This window comes from Pelophylax lessonae (assembly GCF_965119305.1).
Source record: "Pelophylax lessonae genome assembly, chromosome: 4".
NCBI classification, from domain to species: Eukaryota; Metazoa; Chordata; class Amphibia; order Anura; family Ranidae; genus Pelophylax; species Pelophylax lessonae.
In genome coordinates, this window is record NC_138771.1 from 159090531 (window position 1) to 159118476 (window position 27946).

General features: G+C 43.9%; 1 protein-coding gene across 2 annotated transcripts in view; it reads left to right on the forward strand.

Moving 5' to 3' along the window:
* MKLN1 (muskelin 1) overlaps positions 1-27946 on the forward strand; it is a 61766-nt gene that overhangs the window by 2895 nt on the left and 30925 nt on the right. The window contains exons 2-8 of one of the 2 annotated variants that reach the window (XM_082253344.1): positions 12394-12463; positions 12628-12770; positions 19222-19310; positions 20608-20717; positions 23000-23192; positions 27479-27556; positions 27745-27810. In XM_082253344.1, the coding sequence (XP_082109470.1) occupies positions 12394-12463; positions 12628-12770; positions 19222-19310; positions 20608-20717; positions 23000-23192; positions 27479-27556; positions 27745-27810 (749 nt within the window). Of the gene's footprint in view, positions 1-12393; positions 12464-12627; positions 12771-19221; positions 19311-20607; positions 20718-22996; positions 23193-27478; positions 27557-27744; positions 27811-27946 lie in introns of those variants that run through there. The other variant, XM_082253345.1, reaches the window with a different exon arrangement.

The window sequence follows — 27946 nt, forward strand, 5'->3', positions numbered from 1 at the left end:
GGCCGGCGGCCCGCCTCTCAATGATGTCCCTACTACGATCTGTGCATGAATGAACTAACAGACCGGGCGGGCGGGCGGCCGCTAATAGCTGTAACTATGTGAGCTCTTCACTTCCCTGTCAGCGGGACGACGTGCATGAATGAACTGACACACCGGGCGGGAGGGCCGGCGAGCGGCCGCTAATAGCTATAACTATGTGAGCGCTTCACTTTCCTGTCATGCGGGTATCTCCTCTGACAGGGAAGTGAAGCGCTCACATAGTTATAGCTATTAGCTAATGGTATTAGTATTATGCAGCATGAAGGGGTTAATGTATTGTCACTGCTGGTCACTGATGCATTATTGACCGACCAGTGGCAGTTAATTAACCCCTTTGTGCTGCATTAGTGAAACCAGTATCAGTGTTAATTAATTGGTAATTAAATTAACCACTTGCCAACCCGTCACAGTACATATACTGTGACAGGGTGGCAGCGACAGGTGTACGTCGCTGCCTGTTTTTGGTGTATGCCCCTGTTCTATCTATTTTAAAATTATTTGGGGGAAAAAGTAATTTTCGGTTTTCGGCCAAGGGCATCCTGCATTTTCGGTTTCGGCCCAGAATTTTCATTTCGGTGCATCCCTAATAAATACCGTTTGAAAAACCCGAAAAATTCTGTAGTCTCGTTTGCGAATGAACGATATTCTATACGTTGGTGTTGAGGTCGTTCAGTTTAAATCTGTATAACCTCATCACGCATGAGGACCGGCGAACACTGTTTCGAAGGTCGGCGGGCAACGGTCGGGCGATATTCGGACCGTGTATGTTGGCAATGTTTTCGACCGACAAATACTTTTTCAAAAGTCGGTGGGCGATATTCTAATTGTGTATTCACACCATTTGTATGAGTTTGGCTTCAGTTTGTTATTGTATTTACATCTGCTTCCTTACTTTCCCCTTCTCCCAGACTGACAATGCCGTTGTCCAAATCTGACCCTTGTGCTCCAATACAGGAGGTGTTACTGGCTAGATCAACAGATGAAAATAGAGGGGAAAAAGCCTATAAAAATCAGCTACTGCTGTCAGAATACAACTGCACAGTGGGGAGGATTCCCTTTTGGGATGATCTCAGCACCTCGCATATTCACAAAAATCTTGGCGGAAGTCATGCAGGAGCTCAGATTGAAATGAGTCCAGATAGTACCATATCTGGAAGACTTTCTAATCTATGGTCAGACAAAAGAAGTGTTGGCATACCTTCAAGCGACCAGAATTTTCCTTACCTCGCTAGGCTGGAAAATCAACATGCAAAAATCAAACAGATTCCCATCCCAGAGGGTGGTATTTCTGGGTTATTCTATCGATTTAGTGACCCAAAGGATCTTCTTGCTGGGACAAAACAGCTGATCACTGCAACCAGGGCGACAAGAAGGAACATAATGGTCCTCCTAGGCCTCATGTTGGCTTCTATCCCAGCAGTTCAATGGGACCAACTCCATATGAGAGCACTACAGTGCCATCTCCTAAGCCAGGAGTTCCAAAACTGTGGGTCGGGACCCACTGGTGGGTCGCAAGCTGCATTTGAGTGGGTCACTCTGAGCCGGAAATCACTGAGAGCAGGCCCACTTAAATTGTGCTGTGTGAGCCTGAGCAAATTACAGAGAGCTAGAGCAGTCAAATTGCGATGGATTCAGGACCCCACCCACGCAGCTTACAGAGGTTGGTCTGCATTTCCCGCAAGGAGGTTACTTGCATCAGTGAGTACGTATGTGGGCTGTTATGTAGGATATGTTTATGGGGTGCAGAGCCTGGTGGCAGGATTCTCTCAGCTATAGCGGGCAGAGATGGCAGCCTCTGTGTCATAGGAGGACCAAGTGGCCCGGCAGTGTCAGGAGTTCATGGAAGCTTCTGTGACCCCAGTAGAGGATCTGAAGGAGAAGAGCCAGGACACCAAGACCGGCATAGAGCTCCTCATCATGGAGACTCTGGGTGAGGTGTTCTGGGTCCTGGAGAGGGCAAACAGGGGCTTCACCTTCACTGCGGACCTCTGGGAGAGGAAGGAGGGTGAGTGCCATATAGCCTGCTGATCACTGTCCTGAGGTGGTTGATTTCTGTCCTCTGCCTGCCTTATACTGTCTATGAGGGTGTTGATTACTTACAACTCCGCTTATATGCCACACATGCCACAGGTTTCTGACCCCTCACTTAGAACATCTGGCAAGTGTATTCAATAATTAAAAAAAGGTAAATTGATATTTATAATTTAACATCCCCCGTGCATTATTATTATTTGCATTTATATAGTGCCAACAAATTCTGTAGCCCTTTACAATATTCAATTACAAGCAAGTGGGTCCCGAAAAATAACTGTATTCAGAAGTGGGTCTCGGCCCAAAAAAGTTTGGGAAGCCCTGTCCTAAGCCATTAGGATGGAAAGACAACCTCGCTGGGGGAGGAAATCTCTGTTCCTCCTATCAGAAAGTCCTTAGCTCAAAAAGGACTCGCTGACAAAGGGAAGGTTCTGGCTTCCGCCTATCCAGGTGAGGACGCAAGTACCCTTGGTTGGGGAGCCCACATAGGCCACCAGGTAAAACGGAGCTTTGAACTATACAGGGCCAGAAGTTTTCTCCAACTTAAGGGAGCTCATGGCAGTACTAGAATCCCTACTTGCTTTCCAGAGCCAAACAACCGGCAGATACATCCAGATACTGGCGGACAATGTCACGACGGTGGCATACATCAACCACCAAGAGGGCACGCGATCGAAACCCCTGATGAGGATGAGTCACGATCTGCTATCCCTTTTAGCTGCCCACATCAAGGGGACAGTCAATATTCTGGCAGATCTAAGTCGCAGACAACTGGATCCAACAGAATGGGAACTGAACTACCAAATCTTCTCAGCACTCGCTCTCAGATGGGGTTCCCCAGAAGTAGACCTGTTTGCCACAGCGAAGAACAAGAAAGTAGCAAATAATTTCTCCTTGAAAAGAGAAAAAGATTCTTTAGGGATAGACTCCCTGGGGTTCCCTTTGGCGATTCAACCTCGCCTATGCATTTCCCCCAATCAACTCATTCCCAGGACAATCAGGAAGATTTGGTTAGAGGGGATAAGAAAGATTCTTCTAGCTCCTTACTGGCCAAAAAGGGCATGGTTCACGCCTCTGAAAAAGATGGCGGAAGAAGACCCTTGGATCCTACCGAGCCAGAGCGATCTACTATCACAATCAGGAGCTTATCACTAAGGATGCACAGAAATGAAAATTCTGGGCCGAAAATGCAGGATGCCCTTGGCCGAAAACCGAAAATGACTTCCCCCCCCCCCCCCCCCAAATGATTTTAAAATAGATAGAACAGTGGCATACGCCAGAAACAGGCATCGACGTACACCTGTAGCTGCCACCCTGTCGCAGTATATGTGCTGTGATGGGTTGGCAAGTGGTTAATTTAATTACCAATGGTATTTGTATTATGCAGCATGAGGGGGTTAATGTATTGTCACTGATGCATTAGTGACCGACCAGTGGCAGTTAATTAACCCCTTTGTGCTGCATTAGTGCAACCAGTGTCAGTGTTAATACTGGTTGCACTGATACTGGTTGCACTAATGCAGCACAAAGGGGTTAATTAACTGCCACTGATCGGTCACTAATGCATCAGTGACCAGCAGTGACAATACCTTAACCCCCCCCCTAAGTCTGCATAATACAAATACCATTGGTAACCTCGCCTCAGCCCCCCCACCCCAATGATGCAATCTCCCTACTTGTCGGCACCTCCATGTCACAGGCAGGCAAACTCTCCGCTCCTCCTTTCAAAAACCCTGCCTCTGGCCGGCGGCCGCCTCCCGCTGATGTCACTACTACGACTATGTGTATAAATGAACTAACACACTGGGCGGGCGAGCAGGCCGCTAATAGCTATAACTAAGTGAGCCCTTCACTTCCCTGTCAGGGGGGCATCTCCGCTAACAGGGAAGTGAAGGGCTCACTTAGTTATAGCTATTGGTGGCCGCTCGCCTGCCCGCCCGGTGTGTTAGTTAATTCATATACCTAGTTGTAGTAGTGACATCACCGGGAGGCAGGCCGCCGGCCGGAGGCGGGACTTTTGAAACCTGCTTTGCGCCCGCGACGACCATCATTAATATTGGCATCTTTAACCCATTTTCGGCCGAAAATGGAATGGGCCAATTTTCGGCCGAAAATTTTGGTTGCCGAAATTTCGGTGCACCACTAATCACCCACAAATCCAAACCTTGAAATTGTCAGCATTGATCCTGAACAGCGCACACTGCTAGACAAGGGACTCCTGTTACCGTCCTGGAGCATGACTTGGGAAAATCCAAATTATTACCTGATAACTCCCTTTCCAGGAATCCTCCTGCACTGTGGACTTCCCCTGCCTTACTAATGGGAAATAACTAGATATATCAGGCTGTTCGCCTTTGGTGCCCAGGTCATCTTTATACTATTGAGGTGTTTCCTGCAGGAGGAGGAGACTATCTCTCTCATGAGACCGCCCTGGAGGGTTCCTGGAAAGGGAGTTATCAGGTAATAACTCGGACTCTCGTAAATTGCAATAATCCAATACACAAATTCGGAAGTCGGGGTGCCATTAACAAAAAAGAAACTTGGCAGCCTTTATGTAGGCACATACACTTTATCCAGTGAAAACCTTGAGCCAATGAACCTTTATAAATAAAATTTTAAGTGATTTTAGAACTGCAGATTTCCCTTATATTACTGTTCTGATGTAAACACAAAATTTGGGATTTTCTACTACTTTCACTTACAGTGATTTGCACTGTAGGTACATGTGACAATTAGAGAGGGTGAATCTCCCTAATGGGGCACAGACCGCAATACAAACCAGGCAGGTGTTCTTATCTCTCTCCACTCAATTATAAAAAAAATGTAAAAATTTTTTTTTTTTAAAATGTCTAGTTTCGCTTTAATGGCATTGCCTGCTAAGGCTCCGTTCACATTTGGAGTTTTGGGATCACGGTCAAAATCATTGCAATTCTGCCTGCCATCTCATATCGCACTGCAATCGCAGAACACATATTCGGGTGCCATTCATTTTCTGTGGCATCTAAAAGCTGTGTGGTTTTTCCACAATACATTGCAACCTGACGCTTAACAGGTGACATGGTGACTCAACTGGTTGGTTTTATCTTTTTGGTTGCTATGAGCAGCAAAGTGCATTTTTTTGTATTTTCTTGAGTGATGTATATTTATACAGGTTTAAATGGTTTGTCCAAAAACAACACTGTAGTGTGGAAGAAACCTCTATCTCAGAGAATGAGCCACATTGTATCAGGATGCATATGCGCTGCTAAAATAAAAAAAAAAACAAAAAAAAAAAGTCCACAGTAGGGTAAAATAAAATTTGTTTAAAGTCCTATTAGAGTCCCTTTTAGGAAAGCTGGCAGTAACCCAGACTTGACCTTGTCTGAAAGAACAAAGGTCATATGAACTTGGGCGGCTGTGACTGCAAATAGAGTTTGCCAACAGGATAGTTTTAGACCTGTATGACATGTTGATGATTTTTGGCCTTTTTTTTCCCCCCTCTGCATGTTTTAGGAGTGTGACTGCAAGATCAGCATGCTAGAAAAAGGTGTTTATCTAGTAGGTATTCACCTAAATAACGTTAGGCTTTCACTACAGCATAACTTTCCAGCACGTGCTGTTCGTTTGGGCAAATGTTTTATTGTTGGATTTTTTACTTACCTGTTGGTGTGATTAGACTGGTCACGTTCTGTCTCAATGACCAACTCACCAGGACAAATAGTGGGGTGAATCTCCCTAGCAAGGACACAGACAGCAAAAAAGTGTTAAAATGGTTCAAACTTTCCATAATCTTATTAAAAGAAAAATATATATACATACACACAGTGCTCAGCTTGAAGGAGTATGTTAGTAAACCTTTTTACTTTCCCTTCAGAATCAATATTTTCTATGGGACACTATACTACAAAATACTCCCACAATTGCGGGCCATTGATTGCAACTAAGATTTATTAATTTGCGCGCACACAAGTATTTTCCTAACAAATTCATTCAAGACCATGTTGCAAAAATTAATACACCCCAATTAAAGTCTTAGGCGTCTTTCACACTGTCCGTACGGACTCAGTTTAGCTCAGCGGGGGATCGATCCGCCGATCCCCCGCTGAGCAGGAGGATGACAGCTGTTCTCCGCACTGTGTGACACAGCTGTCAGTTCCCCATACATCTCTATGGGGGAATCGGATGGGAACAGACCATCAGTCCGTTCTTATCCGATCCGCTGGACGGATGGAAAATAGGGTTTCCAGCCATCCAGATTTGACAGATCAGATGTCAGCGGGCATGTCTCCGCTGACATCCGATGCCTCATAGGGATGTATGGGGGGACCGTTCAGATCCGCCTGAAAAACTGACCGGCAGATCTGAACTGTCCGCCTGTGTGAAAGAGCCCTTAGGAGCAAATCTAAAATTTAGACAACAAAATCCTAATTACCAAGAATTCAACTACAGGTGAGTCTAATTATTATTTAAACAGGTGTTCAGCAGGGTGTTGCTTAACAAGGAAAACTCCTTCCCTAAAGCCCATGCACAAAAAAGCCCACCTAGAATTTGCCAGGGCCCATGCTGAGAAATGGCGCTTTTCCACTGCATGGAACCGAACGGTTCGGCTCGCTTTTGTGCTTTTCCACTGCTGGTACCGCATGGTATGGTGTAGGAACGGTACGGTACGGCGGCGCTTTTCCACTGCATGGAACCGAACGGTACAGCTCTCAAAAACAGTACCACCTCGATTGTGGTTTCAAGAGGTACCATACCCGGTACCATATCCCACAATCCTTTGCATGCAGTCACTACTAGCCACTGACTGGTCAGAGAATCCCACCCACCCCGTTGTTATCCCACCCACTTAAAGCGGAGTTCCACCCTGGATTTTTTTTTTTTTTTAAATACCCCCGGGACAGTCAGGGCTAGTGCATTCCACAATGGCTAGCCTCTGATCTGTCCCGGGTTGCACTTACCTGTTAGGACAAATACTTACCTTGAAAAAGTCTTGTCCAGCGCTGCCATTTCAGATGTGGGCAGCTTGAAGCCAGCGCGATCCTCTTCGGCGTCCTCTTCCGCCTTCTTCGGTCCCACGATGCCCTGCGCCGGCCCCGCCGTCACTTCCAGTGCGCGCGCGCGTGCGTCATCCCTCCACAGCTTCTGGGCATGCCCAGAAGCTGTTTAGAAGGGGATGACGCGCGCGGCCCGGAACTGACGTCGGGGCCGGTGCAGGCGCAATGATTCCTGGGAGCGATGACTTTCAGCTCCCAGGAATCATTGCAGAGCCAGGAAGTGACGACGGGCCGCGGCCGAGGAAGGAGGAAGAAGGAAGTAAGGTAAGTATATTTTCTTCGCTACGAGGTAAGTAAAAAAAAAAAATGCGATTATCCATTTGTTTTTCAGGTGACCCGGAGCGAGAAGATGGAGGTAAGTATAAAATTAGGGTGGAACTCCACTTTAACTTTAGTACTACTTTAGAGGAAAAGCAAACCGTACCGTACCGAACTGTACCATGCGGTACCAGCAGTGGAAAATCAAACCGGGCCAAGCAGGGCCGAGTAGAGCTGAGCCGGTACTTGCAGTGGAAAAATGCCAAAAGAAGATTACTGGCACTCTGAAAAGATGAGACCAAAATAAATATTTTTGTAACTGATGGCTTTAAAACTGTATGGTGTCGCAAAGGGAGGAGTACAAAAAAAAATGCATGGTGCCTACAGTGAAACATGGTGGTGGCAGTCTCCTGCAGGAGTGCTATATTTCATTGATGGTGTCATGAATTCACAGATGTACCGCTTTATGTTGAAAGGGAAGATGCTACCATCACGCCGTGCACTTTTCCAACATGACAATGATCCAAAACACACCTCTAAGGTCACTGTTGCATTTCTGAAGAAGAACCGAGTGAAAGTCAGTGGCCAAGTACTGTATGTGTCCTGATCTGAACCCAATCGAACACCTATGGGAAATTCTCAAGAGACAAGTTGAGCATCACTCTGCTTCCAGGCTCTAAAAGGTTGTTCTTCAAGAACGGAAAAAGATATGTTGCAATATGTCACCAGCTTGTTCATTCAATGCCTAGAAGACTTGGAGCTGTCCTTAAAAATCATGGAGGTCATACAAAATACTGAATGAAGTTTTTGTTGTGGGGTGTATTCATTTTTGCATCAGCTAATTTGAGTAAAACTGAAAGATTTCATTAACCAAAATATATTATTAACCTTACTTTTGTGTAATGAGCTAAATAAATGTTCTATAAAACTCAGTTTTGTCAACATTTTGGAAATTGTTCTTGTGTTCATTGGGATATTGAATAAAATACTTTTCAAAAGGGGTATACTCATTGATGCTGAGGTGTGTGTACACCCCTCACATTTTTGTAAATATTTTATTATATCTTCATGTGACAACCACTCAAGAAATGACTTTGCTGCAGTGTAAAGTAGTGAGTGTTCAGCTTGTATAACAGTGTAAATTTGCTGTCCCCTCAAAATAACGCAACACACAGCCATTCATTTCTAAACCGCTGGCAACAAAAGTGACAACGTTAAGTGAAAGTGTCCAACTTGGGCCAAATTAGCCATTTTCCCTCCTAGTGTCATGTGATTCGTTAGTGTTTAAAAGGTTTCAGGTGTGAATGGGGAGTAGGGGGTGTTAAATTTGGTGTTATCGCTCTCACTCTCTCATACTGGTAACTGGAAGTTCAAAATGGCACCTTTTATGGCAAAGAACTCTCTGAGGATGTGAAAAAAAGAATTGTTGCTCTACATAAAGATGGCCTAGGCCATAAGATGATTGCCAAGACACTGAAACTGAGCTGCAGCACGGTGGCCAAGACCATACAGCGGTTTACCAGGACAGGTTCCACTCGGAACAGGCCTCGCCATGGTCGACCAAAGAAGTTCAGTGCACGTGCTCAGCGTCCTATCTAGAGGTTTTCTTTGGAAAATAAACGTATGAGTGCTGCCAGCATTGCTGCAGAGGGTGAAGGGGTAGGGGAGTCAGCCTGTCAGTGCTCAGACCATACGCCGCACACTGCATCAAATTGGTCTGCATGGCTGTCATCCCAGAAGGAAGCCTCTTCTAAAGATGATGCATAAGAAAGCCTGCAAACAGTTTGCTGAAGACAAGCAGACTAAGGACCTGGATTACTGAAACCATGTCCTGTGGTCTGATGGGACCAAGATAAACTTATATGGTTCAGATGGGGTCAAGCGTGTGTGGCGGCAACCAGGTGAGGAGTACAAAGACAAGTGTGTCTTGCCTACAGTCAAGCATGGTGGTGGGAGTGTTATGGTCTGGGGCTGCATGAGTACTGTCAGCACTGGAGAGCTACAGTGAACTGAGTGGTAGCTAACATGTACTGTGACATACTAAAGCAGAGCATGATCCCCTCCCTTCGGAGACTGGGCTGCAGGGCAGTATTCCAACATTATATCGACCCCCCCCCCCCCAAACACATCTCCAAGACGACCGCTGCTTGCTAACAAAGCTGAGGGTAAAGGTGATGGACTGGCCAAGCATGTCTCCAGACCTAAATCCTATTGCATCTGTGGGGCTTTCTCAAATGGAAGGTGGAGGAGCTCAAGGTCTGTAGCATCCACCAGCTTTGTGATGTCGTCATGGAGGAGTGGAAGAGGACTCCAGTGGCAACCTGTGAAGCTCTGGTGGACTCCATGCCCAAGAGGGTTAAGGAAGTGCTGGAAAATAATGGTGGCCACACAAAATATTAACACTTTGGGCTGAATTTGGACATTTCACTTAGGGGTGTACTCACTTTTGTTGCCTGTGGTTTAGACATTAAAGCGGAGTTCCACCCGAAATTTATACTTACCTCCATCTTCTCGCTCCCGGTCACCTGAAAAACAAATGGATAATCGCAATTTTTTTTTTTTTTCACTTACCTTTTAGAGAAAATATACTCACCTTACTTCCTTCTTCCTCCCCTCGGCGGCCACGGCGATTCGTCACTTCCTGGCTTTTGCAATGATTCCTGGGAGCTGAACGTCATAGCTCCCAGGAATCATTGCGCCTGCACCGGCCCCGACGTCAGTTCCGGGGCGCGCGCGTCATCCCCTTCTAAACAGCTTCTGGGCATGCCCAGAAGCTGTGGAGGGATGACGCGCGCGGCCCGGAAGTGACGTCGGGGCCGGTGCAGTGCATCGTGGGACCGAAGAAGGAGGAAGAGGACCGAAGAGGACGCGGAAGAGGATCGTGCTGGCTTCAAGCTGCCCACACCTGAGATGGCAGCGCTGGAGAAGACAATTTCAAGGTAAGTATATCTCCTGAAAGGTAAGTGCAACCCGGGACAGATCAGAGGCTAGCCATTGTGGAATGTGCTAGCCCTGACTGTCCCGGGGGTATTTTTGTAAAGAAATGTATAACCAGGGTGGAACTCCGCTTTAATGGCTGTGTTAAATTATTTTAAGGGGACAGCAAATTCACACTGTTATACAAGCTTTACACTCACTACTTTACATTGTAGCATTTAAAGTAAATATCTTTTGTGAGATACTGTGTGTGTGTGTGTGTGTGTATTAGTGACAGGTGGAGACTCTGTCATGGTGAAAGTGGTAATTTAAAGGACACATAATGTGCACATTGGTTCCGTGCAGGACTACAGAGCGTAGATGTGTAGTGGAGCAAACTGATTTTGCAGCTTTCTCCAGGTTTTGGTATACCTGGATGGGGCTCTGTAGTTTGGAGATTTCATAGTGTCTTGGGAGGGATGGAATCTCCAACTCTGTGTTCATGTTTTGTGGATGACCAGCAGGGTGTGTGCTCAGGTGCACACAGCCCTTATAATGAAGGTCTAAGAAGACCTCAGGGCTCCCAGTTGGAGACAGCTCCGCCCAAGAGAGACAGGAGGTCTCTCTCCAAAGTGTACACTGACAGTGTACACTTTGGACAATTTGCACAAAATAAAAATCCCAGCCTTTTTTTTTTTTGCTCCCGAGGACCGGCATGTGGCATGTACAGCCAGCTGTAGAAACGAATGTCTGTTCATGTTCATAATACACAAGTACACGTGTTAAGCATTTCTTTTCTATGGCCAGGTTAAAGCGGAGTTCCGGGCAGAAAATCATGCCTTTACATTTTATGGCATCCGCTTCCTTATCCTTCCATGAGCCAGAATTGGATATTCCCGGGGTTTTTTTACTTTTTTACAGAGGATAATATACTCACCTTTACATCCACTTCCTCCTTCCTCGGGCGCGGCCCGCGCCGTCACTTCCTGTCCCCCCATGGTTCCTTGGAGCTCTTACTCGTCGCTCCCAGGATGCAATTGGCAGTGACGTAGGCGGCCGGCCGCTCCTCTCATCGCGTTATTTCCAAACAGGAAATAACGCGATGATAGACATCCCTATACTATGCCGATTGCATAGTACCGGGTATGCGCGAGATTTCGCGCTGGATTCACCGGCCTCCGCCCACTACAACCAGGAAGCAGGGCACACATTTCCCCACAGCGGACTCGGCAAACCAGCACAAAGATGGCGGCGCTCTGCAGAAATTTTAAAAAGTAAGATTTTATGCTTGCAAAAATATTATTCCACTGTATAAAACAGGATTAGCGGATATATAGAGGTCGTAGGGTCACTGTTTGGGGGACATTAAAAAAAAAAAAAAGATTCTGTGGCCGGAACTCCGCTTTAAGTGCCAACTTTGGCTCTCTGAGTGCTGAAAAACGCTGGGATTTTCACATTAGAACAGATTTGCACTACAAATGTGTATGAGCTCTTAAAGTATCCTAAAGCTAAAACATTTTGATAGGTTGGAGAGGGATTAGAACACCAGTCCAGGGTTTTATTGCTCTCTGTGCCCCATTAAAGAGATTCACTCTTTTATTTGTCATATTTACTATCACCAAAAGAACATCACAAATTGTTGGTTCTCATGAGAACAGGAATAGGGGATAAATCTTTCAGTGGGGGACACAAGTTTTGGTATCCCTGGTGACCAAGGTGGTTTTGTTGATTCCCGCACTTTGGAGGGATTTCCTTTTTCACTTTCTGTTTTGGCTACAGGAAGTATGTCCACAGTAGGACAGCCTCCCTTACTCTATCAAAATGCAATAAAAAAAAAAACTTTGCCTTTTTTTAGTTCTACTTTTAAATCATTTTATTTGTATCTGAAACCATGAATTACTATTGTGCATAAAAATTTCCGTGTTTGTGTGTATTTTTATATATATATATATATAATATTATAGTGTGTATTCAGTTTTTAAATGATGAATATGGTTCACAGCCGCAGTATACAGCTTTAAGGGAATGTGAGGTCATAGCTGGGAATGCTGTTTGTTTCTTCTGTGGTGCAAAATTCCTATAACTTTTTTTTTTTTTTTCAAATTGATTTTAACAGAAACATTTTGGTTGACAAGCCTAATGATCAGTCTTCAAGGTGGTCTTCTGAGAGCAACTACCCGCCTCAGGTAGGTCTCTTGAGTAAAATGGAATATTGGTACAAAATACCATAAATAATCATTTCCAGTTTAATTGAAAACATAATTGTGCTGCTCTGTGATAGTAATCCTTTACAAAGGGATTTACATTTTGTCTCAGTTTCTAACCAATGTTCTATGTTTTTGTAATCTAGTATCTCATACTGAAAGTTGAAAGGCCAGCCATTGTCCAGAGCATCACCTTTGGAAAATATGAGAAGACTCATGTTTGTAATTTGAAAAAGTTTAAAGTTTTTGGTGGCATGAATGAAGAAAACATGACAGAGCTTTTATCAAGGTAATAGAGGAGGCTCGGTTTTACTGATCATATTGTGATGAGAGCCAGACACATGTAGATCAGGTCCTTACGAAGAAAGGAAATCTGCATGTGCAATGCAGGGGGTTCAACCGTTTTATGGAGCACTCTGATTTCTTTATTTCGCAGTACTTCCTATATTTGTTATGGCACCTCCCAGGATAGCTTTGTGTAGTTAAAAGCTATATATAAAAGCTTATAAGCTCTGAACCCAGGGCACTCTTCTAAGCAAGTAAATTCAACCTGCCTTCCTAGCCTCAGTTTGTCATCCAATGATGTCCATCCCATTGAAATGCTAGTAGATAAATGAGGAAAAAAAGTAATTTCTTTCGTTTATTGATGGACACAGCTCCTGATTCTTAAACATTGGGTTATACTGCCCCCTACAGGAGTAGGACACTAGGCAGGAAAAAGCTTGACTACACCTACGAGCAGTCCCAGGGGGTATGCACCCACTGAAAGCAAAAAAACAAAAGGAGGGCACATCGACCTAGTGCAATACCATAAGATATTTATTGACAAATTTTTAAAACCACATCATACATTCTACTCACAAGAGTACGCTATGTAAAAGCGACAACCAAAAGAGTTTCTTCGGCTGTCCAGAGACCACAGGACCATGATCTTTAGTAATGACAGATTAACTTTGAGGTGTCCATAAGGCTAACGGGTTTCGAGGGAGAATCCTCTTCCTCAGAGCCATGATTGCAAATGACCAGTTGAATCTATATATACTACCCAACAGCATGGAAAGGACCTCCCACAAGGGTAGGCGCTGCCCCTCTAGTATCATTCACATGCACTTGTAATTGTAAACAATTGATTAATGATTCACTACATAAAATATACAGTACATTTTTCATTTTAAAAACAGAATAAAATAGAATAAATATCATTGTTGGGTGGCTGCAAAGACCCAGATTCACCACATATTAAAAATATATAAAAATAGATGAATTAATTGCTCTCAGGTTAGAAACTGAATGCTTTCATGTTAAAAAGGGGGGAGAGAAGGACGGAGGGGCCACTATAAATACTAGGCACAGATGCAGTTACTACATAATAGATACTATATTCAAAATCGTTATAATTGAGAAAAGTCCCAGTCATAATTTTAAAAAGAACATACATATATCTAACTATAAGTACTGTCCATTGACCAGCAGAGGAGAGGAGGTTGTGTCAGCCTGGGGACCAGACAGGGGCCTGCCCAACCCCCCATTCCAACCCAAACTCCGGAGGGGGGGGAGGGGGGGGCTCTCACCAAGGGTAGACCTCAGGGCGCCACATCCAACACTTTCAACCAGCTCTGTACCTCCCATATACAATGATCTCTTGCTATTAGGTGGGCCAGCTCCTTCGGACCGCGCTGAAACCGCGTTGGAACGCACGCTATCGCGGCAACCAGGAAGTTCCACCAGCGAGTGCGTCACTTCCGACAGCCTTTTGCATCACATCTCCTGGACTGCAGGGAGCCGCACTCCCTTATCGCACCCGCCGACCAGAGGGAACAGGAAGAAGGGGGCGGGAACATTCAGCAAGAGCACAACACAACAAGGAGTTTGAGTTGGATGGGGGGGGGGGGGTTTGGCAGGCCCCTGTTTGGTTTTTTTTTTTTAATTTAATTTTTTTTTATCTTTGTTTTTTTGTTCCTGTGAAAATCTACACTCAATTGCCGGACTGGGCAATGGACTGGATAATCTAGATCCAGAGGGTCCCCCTAGTCTGGCCAGCGAGCACACCGCTAGGTCAGCCATGACATAGCCCTACTGGACGGGACTAGCCTGCGAGTTAGACATCTTATGAGAAAGTATACAACCTGGCTTTGGCCGGAGTCGCAGCGTTTCTCCTGGCCAGCAGCCCCACATTACAATGTAGAGGTGGTCTGTTCATAGCAGTGCCCACCCTGTTCCTATTATGGTAAGTAGCTGTCCCCCCCCCCCCCCTTCTACTCCTGGAGAGATTTGGGGGGGACGTGGGCCCCTCCCTGGGATGGTGGGACCCCCCCTCCCGGGTTCCCCTCTTTCCAACCCCTCTAAAATGTTGGTGGTCACTGTTGGTCTTTCGCCCCTCTCCGCCCTCCCCCCAATGGTGCCCAATGGACCGATTTTCCATCCTGCTTTACAGACGCTGGCTTTGACGGCTTGGCTTTTGAACGCCAGGTGCTGAAGGATGGAAGTTTGTCTGAGTCAGTGATTCCTACGCTGTTGAAAGCTAGGAAATCTACTTCTAAGAAGATTTACCATTGTACGTGGAAGAGGTACATTGCGTGGTGTGAGTCTCTTGGGGTTCATCCTCGCTCCTTCTCGGTGGATCAGATCCGAACCTTCCTTCAACTGGGGGTTGAACAGAAATTGGCCTTGAGTACCATTGAGGGCCAGGTATCGGCTTTGGCAACCTTTTTACAACCACCTTTAGCCTCACAATCCCTGGTGCGTACCTTTCTTCAGGGTGTTCGACATTTGGTTCCTTAAGAGCAGGCTCCGTTGCCCCCCCTGGGATCTTAATGGTTTCGGTGCTTTCAGTTTTAAAGAAACCTCCTTTTGAAAATATTCAGGCGGCTTCCCTGCTTGCGCTGCCCCAGAAGGTGGCCTTTTTTGGTGGCTATCACCTCCTAAGTGTAGGGTTTTAGAACTGGTGGCGTTATCCTGTCCACCTTATTGGTGATTCACAAGGATATGGTGGTGCTTCGCCCCTGTCCGTCATTCCTTCCTAAGGTGGTCGCTGACTGTTATTTGAATGATGACATTGTTTCCTTCCCTGTGTCCCAGGCAAAACATCAGAAGTAAATTGCCTTGGATGTGCTCAGGGCAATTAGGGTGTACCTGGCAGCTACAGAGTATTTTAGGAAGTCAGACTCTTTCTGCTCATGGGCTGACCTCACAAAGCGTTGTCCGCTTCTTCTGCAACCATTTCCAGATGGATCATATAGACGGTGGTTCAGGCCTATTGCATCAGGGGTCAGGTTCCTCCTTTCCCTGTCAAGGAGCACTCTACTAGGGCGCTTAGTGTCTCCTGGGCTTCTGTCATCAAGCGTCAGTGACGCATGGTTGCAAGGCGGCCACCTGGTCGTCGGTGCACACTTTTACAAAAATGTTATAAAGTGGATGTGTTGGCATCTGCGAATGCTTCTTTTGGCCGCAAGGTTTTGTTGGCTGATGCTTAGAGGACTTGATCCTCTTTGAGGGTGTATTGTTTTTTTCAGGTGAGCTCCATGTTACCTGGTTGGCTATGGTTAGCCTTGGGAATTTTTTTTCTGATTTTTTTTTTTTTTTTTTTTTTTTTTTCCACCCCTCATGTTTAACACTGCTTTGGGACATCTCAATGGTTAAGAAGAATCAGGAGTTGTCCATCAATGAACGAAAGAGAAAAGGGGATTTTTGACTTACCGTAAAATCCATTTCTCTGATTTTCATTGATGGACACAGCCCCCACCCCCCATGCAGGATGCCCTTGGCCGAAAACCGTAAATTACTTTTTTCCCCCAAATGATTTTAAAATAGAACAGGGGCATACACCAAAAACAGGCAGGCGTACACCTGTAGCTGCCACCCTGTCGCAGTATAGTGGTTAATTTAATTACCAATGGTATTTGTATTCTGCAGCATGAGGGGGTTAATGTATTGCCACTGCTGGTCACTGATGAATTAGTGACCGACCAGTGGCAGTTAATTAACCCCTTTGTGCTGCATTAGTGCAACCAGTATCAGTGTTAATTAACACTGGTTGCACTGCTACTGGTTGCACTAATGCAGCACAAAGAGGTTAATTAACTGCCACTGGATGGTCACTAATTCATCAGTGACCAGCAGTGGCAATACATTAACCCCCTCATGCGGCATAATACTAATACCATTGGTAAGCTCGCCCCAGCGTGTCCCCCCCCCCCCCCCGCCTCAGCATCCCCTTCCCCTGCCTCAGCGTCCCTCACCATCCCAATGCAATCTCCTTACTTTCACTCGGCTCCTCCGGTGTCCTTCCTTTAAAAAGACCCGCCTCCCGGTGATGTCACTACTACTACTACGATGTGCATGAATGAACTAACACACCGGGCGAGCGGCCGCTAATAGCTGTAACTATGTGAGCGCTTCGCTTCCCTGTCAGCGGAGGTATCCGCCTGATAGGGAAGTGAAGCACTCACATAGTTACAGCTATTAGCGACCGCTCGCCCGCCCGCCGGGTGTGTTAGTTCATTCATGCACATCGTAGTAGTAGTAGTAGTGACATCACCGGGAGGCGGGCCGCCGGCCAGAGGCGGGTCTTTTGAAACCTGCGCTGCGCCCGCGGCGGCCATATTTAGTATTGGCATCTTTAACCCATTTTCGGGCGAAAATTTCGGTGCACCACTAATATGTCAATGAGCATCTGAGAAATTTGATTTTACGGTAAGTCAAAAATCCAATTACACACACACACACACAAACATTATATGTTGGTATTTGTTTGTACCCTAGGAAATAAAATGGCGATCGTTCGAATATTTTATGTCGCACTGTATTTGCGTAGCGTTTTTTTTAACCACCCACCGCCTTTTTACTGCGGCAGGGTGGCTTTCCTGCACAAAGCGATGTAGGTCTACGTCAGTCACGCGCGTGAAGCTAGGGGGGCGAGGGCGCGACCGCCGCAATGTCGCAGTCCCGCAAAAATTCGCAGATCGCCATTACTAGTAAAAACAATAAAATAAAAATGACAATCTTTCCCGTAGTTAGTAGACGCGATAACTTTTGCACAAACCAATCAAAATACGCTTTTTGCGATTTTACCAAAAATATACAGCAGAAAACAAATTGGCCCAAAATGTTAAATTTTGATTTTTAAATGTTGTGTTTTTTTTTTTTTTTTTTTTTTTGAGAATGTCATATAGCAGAATGTGGAAAATATAGTTTTTTTTTTTTCCAAAATTGTTGCTTTTATTTTTTTGTTTATAACGCAAAAAATAAAAATCGCACAGGTGATAAAATACCACCAAAAGAAAGCTCTATTTGTGGGGAAAAAAAGGACATCAATTACCCATTATTTGGGTACAGCTGGGCACGACCGCGCAACTGCTATAAAATACATTTGTTTTGAGGATTTAGATACCCTTTAAGCGATTCTGTCAGGTTAGCAAGGGCTTGTGAAGAAGGGCCTTCTTTCTGTGCACAAGAACTATTCATCAATAGTTACAATGTAAAGTCCACTTGCATTTTTTTTTTTTTTACAAGCCCTACTATCGTGTTGTAAAAGTCATGGAACCAAACCTCTTCATTGGGCTTCCTATAGCCCAGAGCAGTGGTTGTCAACTTATGAGCTAAAGGGGCCCTCATGCGACCCCCCCCCCCCCCCCCTCTGAGATCACCAAAGGGCAAATATTGTTCATATATGTAATGCTTGAAAGAACTATCAGAGACTGCAGACCCAGTAGAGGAAATGAGGGTCAGAGAGTGTAGATATGATACATTTTTGGCTGGGGATATGCTGCAGAAGACAAAATGAAACCGGGAACATGTATCATGAGGCTAGTAGAGATTAATGCTCTTAATCGATGTTCCTACTACAGACTGCTGAGGTCCGAGGGCTGTACTTCATATACCAAAGAGCCACAGGTTAGGCACCAGGGACCTAGAGCATAGCCATGGAAGGAATCCAGCAGGTCCACTTACTACAGGTTACCTACAGAAAACTAGAGAAGGGAATTCTACGTGACCAGACACCCTGCACAGAGTGCAGCAGTGACCTGACTTTATTACAAGAAGCTCCTGCACACAGGCAAAGTTTCACACTGGAATACTGCAAAGATCTGGAAGAAATACACCGTATACTCCAAGAGTTAAGTAAGAATACACCTGCCTCCTTTATTTAGACCACATTTTATTAACAAATATCATTTAAACACTATTTGATTACCCTGGAGGTCAGCTTTATTTGTTTACTGTGGGTGATTATTCTAATCCTGTGCTTGGCCTGCTTTTGGTTTCTTTGGAGACAAGGGGTCCAACTCCATGTGTTTTGAAAAGCATTTAGTAAAAATACAAAATTCAACTTTTAAAAAGCCCGTTTTACATGAGGCCTAAAATGCTGACCTTCATTGTCAACCTTGCTGAGTTACAACCTGCACCATCTAAGGACTACCAAAACGCTGATCCTGCTGATTGTTCTAGTTTGCTGGCACGCTAACTAGTGACAATGCCAGGAGGATGATAGCCAGGTATGTTGCAAGATCTAAAATAATAAGCAGTTGCAGCATTGATGTTTCTCACGTGGTCAGGGAAAAAAAACACCTGCTGAAATGTTTCAATTGTTAAAACTATTGGAGTCGTGTTTTATGGATGCTGTAGCTTTGTTCATTCAATACTAGTGTGTAGCAAAAGTCTTCAGTGTGTTTTCTCCATAGTCAAAGTTGCAAGATCTAAATTCTACTAAATGCATACTTTAAGCATGCTCTTTCTTTCAGTGGCCTGAAGAATGATTATAACAAAGAAACATTCACATTGAAGCATAAAATTGATGAGCAGATGTTCCCATGCCGATTCATTAAAATAGGTATATTACTAGTTTGTGTCAGAAGTTGTTTAATGATGTATACTACTTAGCCATAACCTAATCTTAGTCAGGTTTTCACTGTTGTAGCTGCAATATCAGGGAAACTTCTGCATACGTCATTAAAGTTTTGAAATGTAAACAACGTTTTTTTTGTTTCACTTTCTTCAGAATTTAACTCTCGCTTTTCATTTAAAGCAGAACTAAACTCCCCTATCCTTTACAGACAGCTAAGCTGCCATCTTAGCCTTTATTTGCATCTGCAATCTGAAGTTGCCATGGTGCTGCACATTTGTGATGACACCAGCTATTTGATAGTTTGACAGTTCAGTTGAGAGCACAAGCAATTGTGACAGTTGTCATTTACAGCATGCCCTTGAATGCAACAGTTTTGGGAAACCATTAAATCGACTAAAATCCTGCTTTAAGGAGACATTTGATAAACATTTACAGCCCATTCACACTGATCCGACTTGGACCGCGACTTGGTCAGCCTGACAAGTTGCGATCCGTCGCGTCCCATAGTGTAGTACAGGAACGGTTCTAATAGGAGCGACACAAGTCGCTCCGACTTAGAAAAAGGGTCCTGTACTACTTCGGGGCAACTTTCATAGACATTCATTTTATGAAGTCCGTGCAAGTCGTGCCGAAGTCGCGCTGCACGCGACTTCAAAGGTCGCCCCGAAGTCGGATCCGACATAGTGTGAACGGAGTCTTAGTGAAATGTTTTGCAGTACATAGTGTTCCAAGTAGATCTTTATTACAGTCTAATATTTAATGTTGTAATGTTGTTTTTATCTCATTATCAAATCTTGTTTGTTTTTTTACAATGTGCAGTTTCTGTGGCACATTAGGCCCCTTTCACACTGATTCGGTGCAGTTTGACTACACAGTGTATATAGCTCAATGTACCCTTGGGTAAGCTGCACTTTTCTATCGAATTCTACTATCTCCCATGGTTTTGATGTGCCTTCAGAACGTGGAAATGGCAGCCAACCTGCGCTACACCTACGGTGTGGTCAAACTAAACCTTGTCAGTGTGAAAGGATCCTTATGGCTGTGCAGTCTGACTACAGAGACTGCAAAGGATAGAAGTATTTAAATATATTGCTTTTAGTGCTTAGTACATGTTTAAAGATGTATTCCAGGTAAACTGCTACAAACATAGCAGAACTAGATTCACCTGAATTATAACACTACTCTTTGATATCTTATTCACATATGTATAATCAGGGTCCTATGAAAATAGTTAAATCAATGTGTGACACAATAATCTTATGTGCCTATGTTTTTTTTTTAGTTCCTCTCTTGTCTTGGGGACCAAGCTTTAACTTCAGTATCTGGTATGTTGAAATTAGTGGCATTGATAACCCAGAAGTGGTACAGCCCTGTCTTCACTGGTACAGTAAGGTAAGGGTACATGTTGTTATATTCTTAAAACAGAATGACTGGGACACATGCAATTGCTGTGCTGCTGAATGTATTAAAGGGAAACTTCAGCTAAATGTGTTTTTTTTTTTTTTTGACTAGCATGGTCAAATATTTGAACATCTGTCAGTTATTTTATTGCTGTTTGCGTTTTCACGGATGAGATTTCCCTTTACTTCGATCTTGTTGGCCATAAACAAATTTTAGGTGCTCTCCCACAAACACAGCAGTAAATACCTGATGGGGATTTTATCATCGTCCCTTCTATACAAAAAGGTATTATTGCTGTATGTTCTTTTGGATTTTATCCTGGCTGTTTCATTGATTACAAAGCTAGTAAAGGGAAATTTCACAAAGTATGAGACAGCAGTAACATTAAATGTTAATCTAAAGCTCAATATCCATCGATTTGACTTTTTGATGCTTTTTGCTTTGTGTTACATTAGTTTAGGCCATTTTGCTAAAGCCGCTGTCAGCACTGTATATAGCATCAGCTATATACAGTATGGAACGCTGTGTTCCAGCCCTGGTACATGAACTTCCCATCCCACTGCTGGAACATAATTGAGTTGGGCCAAACAATGCTTAAAGCGGAACGTCACACACTCAATAAATATTAACTAGTTTTAATCCTCATGCTGCTAGCACTAGTAAATGGATTGGAAAGTATGTTCCACTTACTTGTGTACAGTGTTGGGGGTAACTAGTTACAAAGTAACTGATTACAGTAACTAAATTACTTTTTTTGGTAACTAAGTAAAGTAACTAGTTACAATACTAATATTGGTAACTACACTACTTTACTAGGCTATAAGAAGTAACTACACTACTTTACTAGGCTATAGGAATGCGCTTTCCTGCGTTACCCAAGCCGTGCGATACAATCGTTATTTCGAAGAGTAGAGAGGGATGAAGTTTATGACTTTTTGTTGCACTTTGTTTTATTCTGTTTTTTCAGGTTTTGTTCTCATGTTTCCCAAAGCCTGTGTTTATACAGTATACTCTATGCAGAAAGAGTGTCATGTATCTTCTTCTACACGGTCAATTATGAAAGAGGAAAGTAAAGTAATAAGTAGTGAAGTTACTTTTCAAATGCAGTAACTAGTAAAGTAATCTCATTACAATTTACAGAAGTAACTAGTTACATTTTTTGAGTAACTACCCCAACACTGCTTTTGTAAACCTAAACTTTTTTTTCTTCAGTTGCTTCCTGGTTCCCATGTCTAGGTCATATATCCCAGGAGTCTTCGGGGGGGGGGGGGGGTTCTCTTAACTAGGCACACCCTCCTGTCTGTATGGCCTGAGCTGAGAGCAGATGGAGTCCAGGAAATAAATGCTACATGTAACGTCTGCACTTACTCAAGATGGCCATGGCTGGAAATGCGGGGGGGGGGTTAAAGTGATTTTTCAGCAAAATTAAGCATTGACATGTGGATGGATGAGTTGGCTTTGAATATTATAAATTAAGTAGCATTTCTGATGGCACTTGGATGCAGTGTAGTTTCACTTTAACCATCTTCAACTAGGAAGCCTTGTATGATCAATGAATATAAGGCTTCCTCTGATTGGCTGAGGCAGGCAGATAACAGCATAATCTCCATTTTGGCCAATCAGCGTAAGCTTTCTATTTATTTATAAAAGCACAAGGCTTCATGCAGATGACTGAGCAGCACTCAGCCAAACTTGATTTTGTTCCAGCGTCAGTTCCCATACCGCTGCCAGAATCCAGCGTTGTATACTGTATGTGGCTAATGCTACATACAGAGCTGCTACATTTCTTAGTAATGTGCCAGCGCGGTCCACAAACTAAAGTAACACAGAAACCCATCGATCGGTTTTAAAATTTCCTAAAGTCCTTGTACTTGCCACTGGATGCCCTTGTTAACACATTCTATCTTTACCCAGTCTTCTGGGTTTTACATCTTCGGCTGCCTTGATTGGACGGCCTAGGGTGATAGAACGATGCAATTCTCCTTGCATGCACACAAAAGGTAATCCTGGCATCCAGACATGCTGAGATTGTACACTGAGCTGAACATGTTCACTTTGTGTACGTGCAGAAGGGGAGTTTTATTGTACGAGAGACATTCAGAGTTCCCTCTACAATAAAAGCCTATCTGCCCACAATGTTTTAATAACAAATAACAGGCTATCATTGTACTTTACTATGAAGCAGTTCATTTTGTTGAATGCAGCACCATTTGCAGTATATTTTGATGATAATTTTAGTAAAGTTATTCATCCTTCTCCTTGTGTTCCAGTAGTACCGTGAACAGGAAGCCATTCGCCTTTGTCTCAAGCACTTCCGCCAGCACAATTACACAGAGGCTTTTGAGTCCTTACAGAAGAAAACCAAAATTGCCTTAGAACATCCAATGTTAACAGAGCTTCATGACAAGCTGGTTTTGAAAGGAGACTTTGATGGCAGTGAAGAGTTGATTGAAAAGGCTGTAAATGGTAAATGCCTATACATTTACATGTGTTTTGCATAATTTATATTACACGGTGCACATAATGTATAAACTGACTGAAAATTTTTTTTTTTTTCTTTACTAAATGTTACCTAGATGTTTCCAACATCTAGAGCTCCCCTGACAGGCTCTGTTATGCAAATGTCAACTGGTTACTCTGGTTTAGAACTCAGGCTGCCCACTTTGCATGCATATACTATTGGTTAGTGAGACTGCTCATCATAGCTGTGGACCAGTTGGCAGGAATGAGGGAAAGGCCAATACTCTTCCACAGGAGCTGTACGACAGCTCTCTGCTTTTGGAACCTGGGAACTTTTTATGTCTGAAAGCTCTTAGAAAGCCTAAATGGAATATGCAGTGTGTTTTCAATTACCGTATTTATCGGAGTATAACACGCACCTGCGTATAACACGCACCATATTTTAAGAGGGATTTTTCTGGAAAAAAACTTAATTAAAATAACTTTGAAGAAAAATAAGGGTAGCTCAGAACTTTGTCCCCCTTCATCACTTTGAAACATTTGTACCTAAAAGTATAGGGGGGGGGGGAAAGGTTTGGGACTTTAAATGAGGCGCACAGTGGGAGTGCCGTGCGACTCCATCCCGGTTCAATCGTTCAAAAGAAGATGAGGTTGGGACTTTGAGTGAGAGACGCGACCAGGCTGGCAGAAAACAAATGGCATGTTTATTGGTACATATAATTAAATTCAAACAGCATATACAATGTTACACAAGAAATTGGCACATGTGGAGAGAGCTAATAAGTGGTCCCATAGTCCAATTACATATAAGTCAACAGAGTGGGGTTCCATATATGGTGGAGTATACATAGTATCACAAACTTGGATTCCAAGTAGTAGCGTAGAATTAGGATTTAGCACATCATAAGCTCAACGCGTTTCGTGGCCCAAATTCGCCACTTCGTCAGGAGCAGATGCAAAATTCTAAAAGAAAACATATAGGGACATAAGCACAGTGCTGAAATATGAATTGGAGAAAGGGGGAAGGGGTGAAGGGGCAGACCCCCATACATACCCACACTTGTATAAAGCTCAAGTGGTGATAGGCGGGGAGAGTGGATATGACCCCATGAGGTCTCCCTGGGAGCTGAGGGCACACAGAGTCGACAGACCAGGCAGAGCGAGCCGCACACATGATGAGTGTGGGCTAAAATAGATGTCATAAGAGATCCAAGATATATAGCGGCATAGAGGGATATCTATCAAAAATATATGTATATGATGTTAACAATAACATAGCGGAGTAGCAAGGTAAGAATATATCATAGTGCTGCTAAAGAGTGAGGTGAGAAGAATAGAGAGTTGTGTGTAATGATATACTTTGTATAATGATTATAGACATAAATAAATGAAGAGTATGTAATGCTGTAGTATAATATAGTATCATAGATAAGAATTATATGTATATAATCATGTACTGTAATATAGTATAATACATAAAGATGTAATGAGTACATAGTATATGGTATACATGAACTATTATTAAGTATTGCATGAATAAATGGAAGATGTATGAACATATATTATGATTGTGGTGTGGGTGAATAGATAATGTGTAATTAATTGATGTGGTCTGACAAAAGAAAAGGGGAGTGTATGGTGATGTATAAGTGAAAATAATATGGGGGGGGAAATGGAAGTGTGATGGTGTATTATCGTGTAGCATAGTGGAGAAAAAAGTGCAGGTGTTGCCGATGCAAAGAAATGGGTGAACAACCACGTGAAACCAAATGAATGAAGTTGAATGAAGACCCAGCCGAGGGAAACCAGAAGAAAAAGAAAAGGAAACAGTGTGGCTAACCAGGAAATCTGAAGCCGAAGAGGATGGGTGAAAAGGAGGTGAAGAGAAGTACTACCAGCAAGTGGAGCCCAGACTCCATTACATGGTGCTCCGCATCCGCCAGGAAGCCGCCAGACAAGTGAACCCAGCGTCACGCTCAGTGCAGGGGAGAGACAGCCAGGGGCGGGACACGCCATAAGGCATGGCCGTCCCATGTGCTGTCTCATATGCACTGAAGGAGGAAACCAGCCGCCGGCGCAATGGCATCAGAATGACGCCACGAGTCGGCGTGGCGCCGATGCGCAGCGGCCCGCCCACCCGATCCTCCGTGCGGGGGGAAAGGGAGAGCAGCCGATGCGCATCGCAGCTCCCGGGATAGACAACAGCAGGTCAACCACACCACCAATCCATTGTATCAAACGCATTGTAAGACAAAATTGTGAACACATCAGATAGTAATGGTACAATGAGAATGATGTTATAGTCATAAAAAAGTACAAACATTGTCCCCCATTGGATCTAGGGGGATCGAGCCAGAACCAACAACTGAGGCTAGGGATTGAAAGCCAGGCTGTATGGTCATGGACAGATGAGCCAATTGTGTATCTGCCAGCTCAGGTCACGACTCTCCATCCCTAAATTTGTATGTATAGGGGGGGGGGGGGGGGGGGGAAGGGAAACGCGTTGAGCTTATGATGTGCTAAATCCTAATACTACGCTACTACTTGGAATCCAAGTTTGTGATACTATGTATACTCCTCAATACTCCACCATATATGGAACCCCACTCTGTTGACTTATATGTAATTGGACTATGGGACCACTTATTAGCTCTCTCCACATGTGACAATTTCTTGTGTAACATTGTATATGCTGTTTGAATTTAATTATATGTACCAATAAACATGCCATTTGTTTTCTGCCAGCCTGGTCGCGTCTCTCACTCAAAGTCCCAACCTCATCTTCTTTTGTACCTAAAAGGGTATGAGTTCTGGACATCTCTACAGTGCCTGACAGCAAATAGACACACATTCTGCTTTGCAGGAATGGAGGAGCTAGTGTGTGTCTCTTAGCGCCTCACCTCCCCGGCAGACTCATTTTGTTACTCTGGCCCCCTTTAACACCAGTGAACACTGCTGCCTTACAAGGGAGGTCAAAGAGACACACACACTCTGCTTTGCAGGGAGGGGGGCCTGTCAGCCAGTATGTGTCTTTTAGCTCCCCCCTCCCCCCTGTCTGGCAGTGATTACGGTGTGCTCCACCACTCCCCGAGACTTATTTAATCCCACATGTTTTTATTTACTTGTACCTGGCTGCTTCATGTTCGGCGGTTCACTGCTCCTCTCAGCTCAGGCTAAACTCTCGCGAGCTGTGCAGTGTGTTGCCGTGGTTACACTCTGACGGCCGCGAGAGTTAAACTGTGTAACACACAGATAGGAGGAGGGCTGCCCGAGGCTTGCAATGCGAGGTCTGAGGAGCCCGGGACTCGCAGGTCCCCCAGGTAATCTCAGATGGCATCCGCTCAGCTGATACTGGTGTATGTACCCTGCCTTTTTTAATGACATCGGCGTATAACACGCACACACAATTTGCCCCCTATTTTCAGGGGGAAAAAGTGCGTGTTATACGCCGATAAATACGGTAATATCTTTAGCGCTATAGATGTATTGCTGCCCTTTCATTATTTTGAATACAATTTTTTTTTTTTTTTTGTAATTACACTATGTGTACTTTGTAGTAAATTTAGGGCTTGGAAAAAAGAAAAATATTTTAGATATTCATTTAAAACTGCCTCTAATGTATAGATTTAGAAAAATGGTTATAACTACATAATTGTCAGAGCTACATTTTCTGCTTCAGTAGATTTTTTTTTAATACATCCTTGGATTATGATCTATTTTTACTTAAAGTGGATATAAACCCCATTCATGAAATTTGACCTGGGCATATATCTGTAGTGTTTACTCATCTCTCTCCAAAGCCCTAAGTCCCGTGTCTTTCTGCTGCTCTGTTCCTCGGTTATCAGCATGAGAACTTCTGACAAGTTCTCCGACACAGGAGATAAAAGCAGCTGGAAATTTGTGTTGGGGTGGGTGCATAGAGATAGGTTAGCAGAGAGCTGGTCTATTTAGAGTACAGCTCCACGTGTTTGTTCCTTCTTCTGCTTATGTGGTGGGGGAGGGGGGGGGTGCCTTTCCTTCAATTAGCTGTCACACAGTGTTTGCCAAGACTCCACACCCAGTGCTAGAACAGGAAGAAAAAATTCTAACACAATGTTCACTTTCTAAACCGTGTAAAAAGATGAAGACATCAGCTATACAAATAAAACTTAAGCAGGGAGATTTGTTTAATCTCTGTGTATCATCTTAGACTGTTAAATTCACTGGGTATACGTGAGGGTTTACATCCACTTTTAACACTTATACCTGAATGCCAGAATAAATGTAACAAGATTTTGATTTGTACTTTTTAGATGGTCTGTTCAGCCAATACATCAGTCAACAAGAATATAAACCACAGTGGAACCAGATAATTCCTAAAAGCACTAAAGGTAACATTTTTTTTTTATGTCTCGGCTGTGCACTAGAATAATCTTTTTATCTAGCTTACTCTAGTTCAGCAACAAAAGAGACCCTTTTAGAATTTTCAAGATAATATGACTAAGTGTTGGTTTATACTGGATTGAAATATTTTCACAGCAGTGTTCTCTTTCAACTGTTGCTTGTGTTTATTTTTTAGGGGACGGAGAAGATAGCAGGCCGGGAATGAGAGGAGGACATCAGATGGTCATCGATGTACAATCTGGTAAACTGTTTTTTTTTTTTTTTTTGCTGACTGATGTTAACCACTTCAATACTGGGCACTTTCACCCCCTTCTTGCCGAGGCCAATTTTCAGCTTTCAGCACTTTCACACTTTGAATGGCTATTGCGCGGCCATGC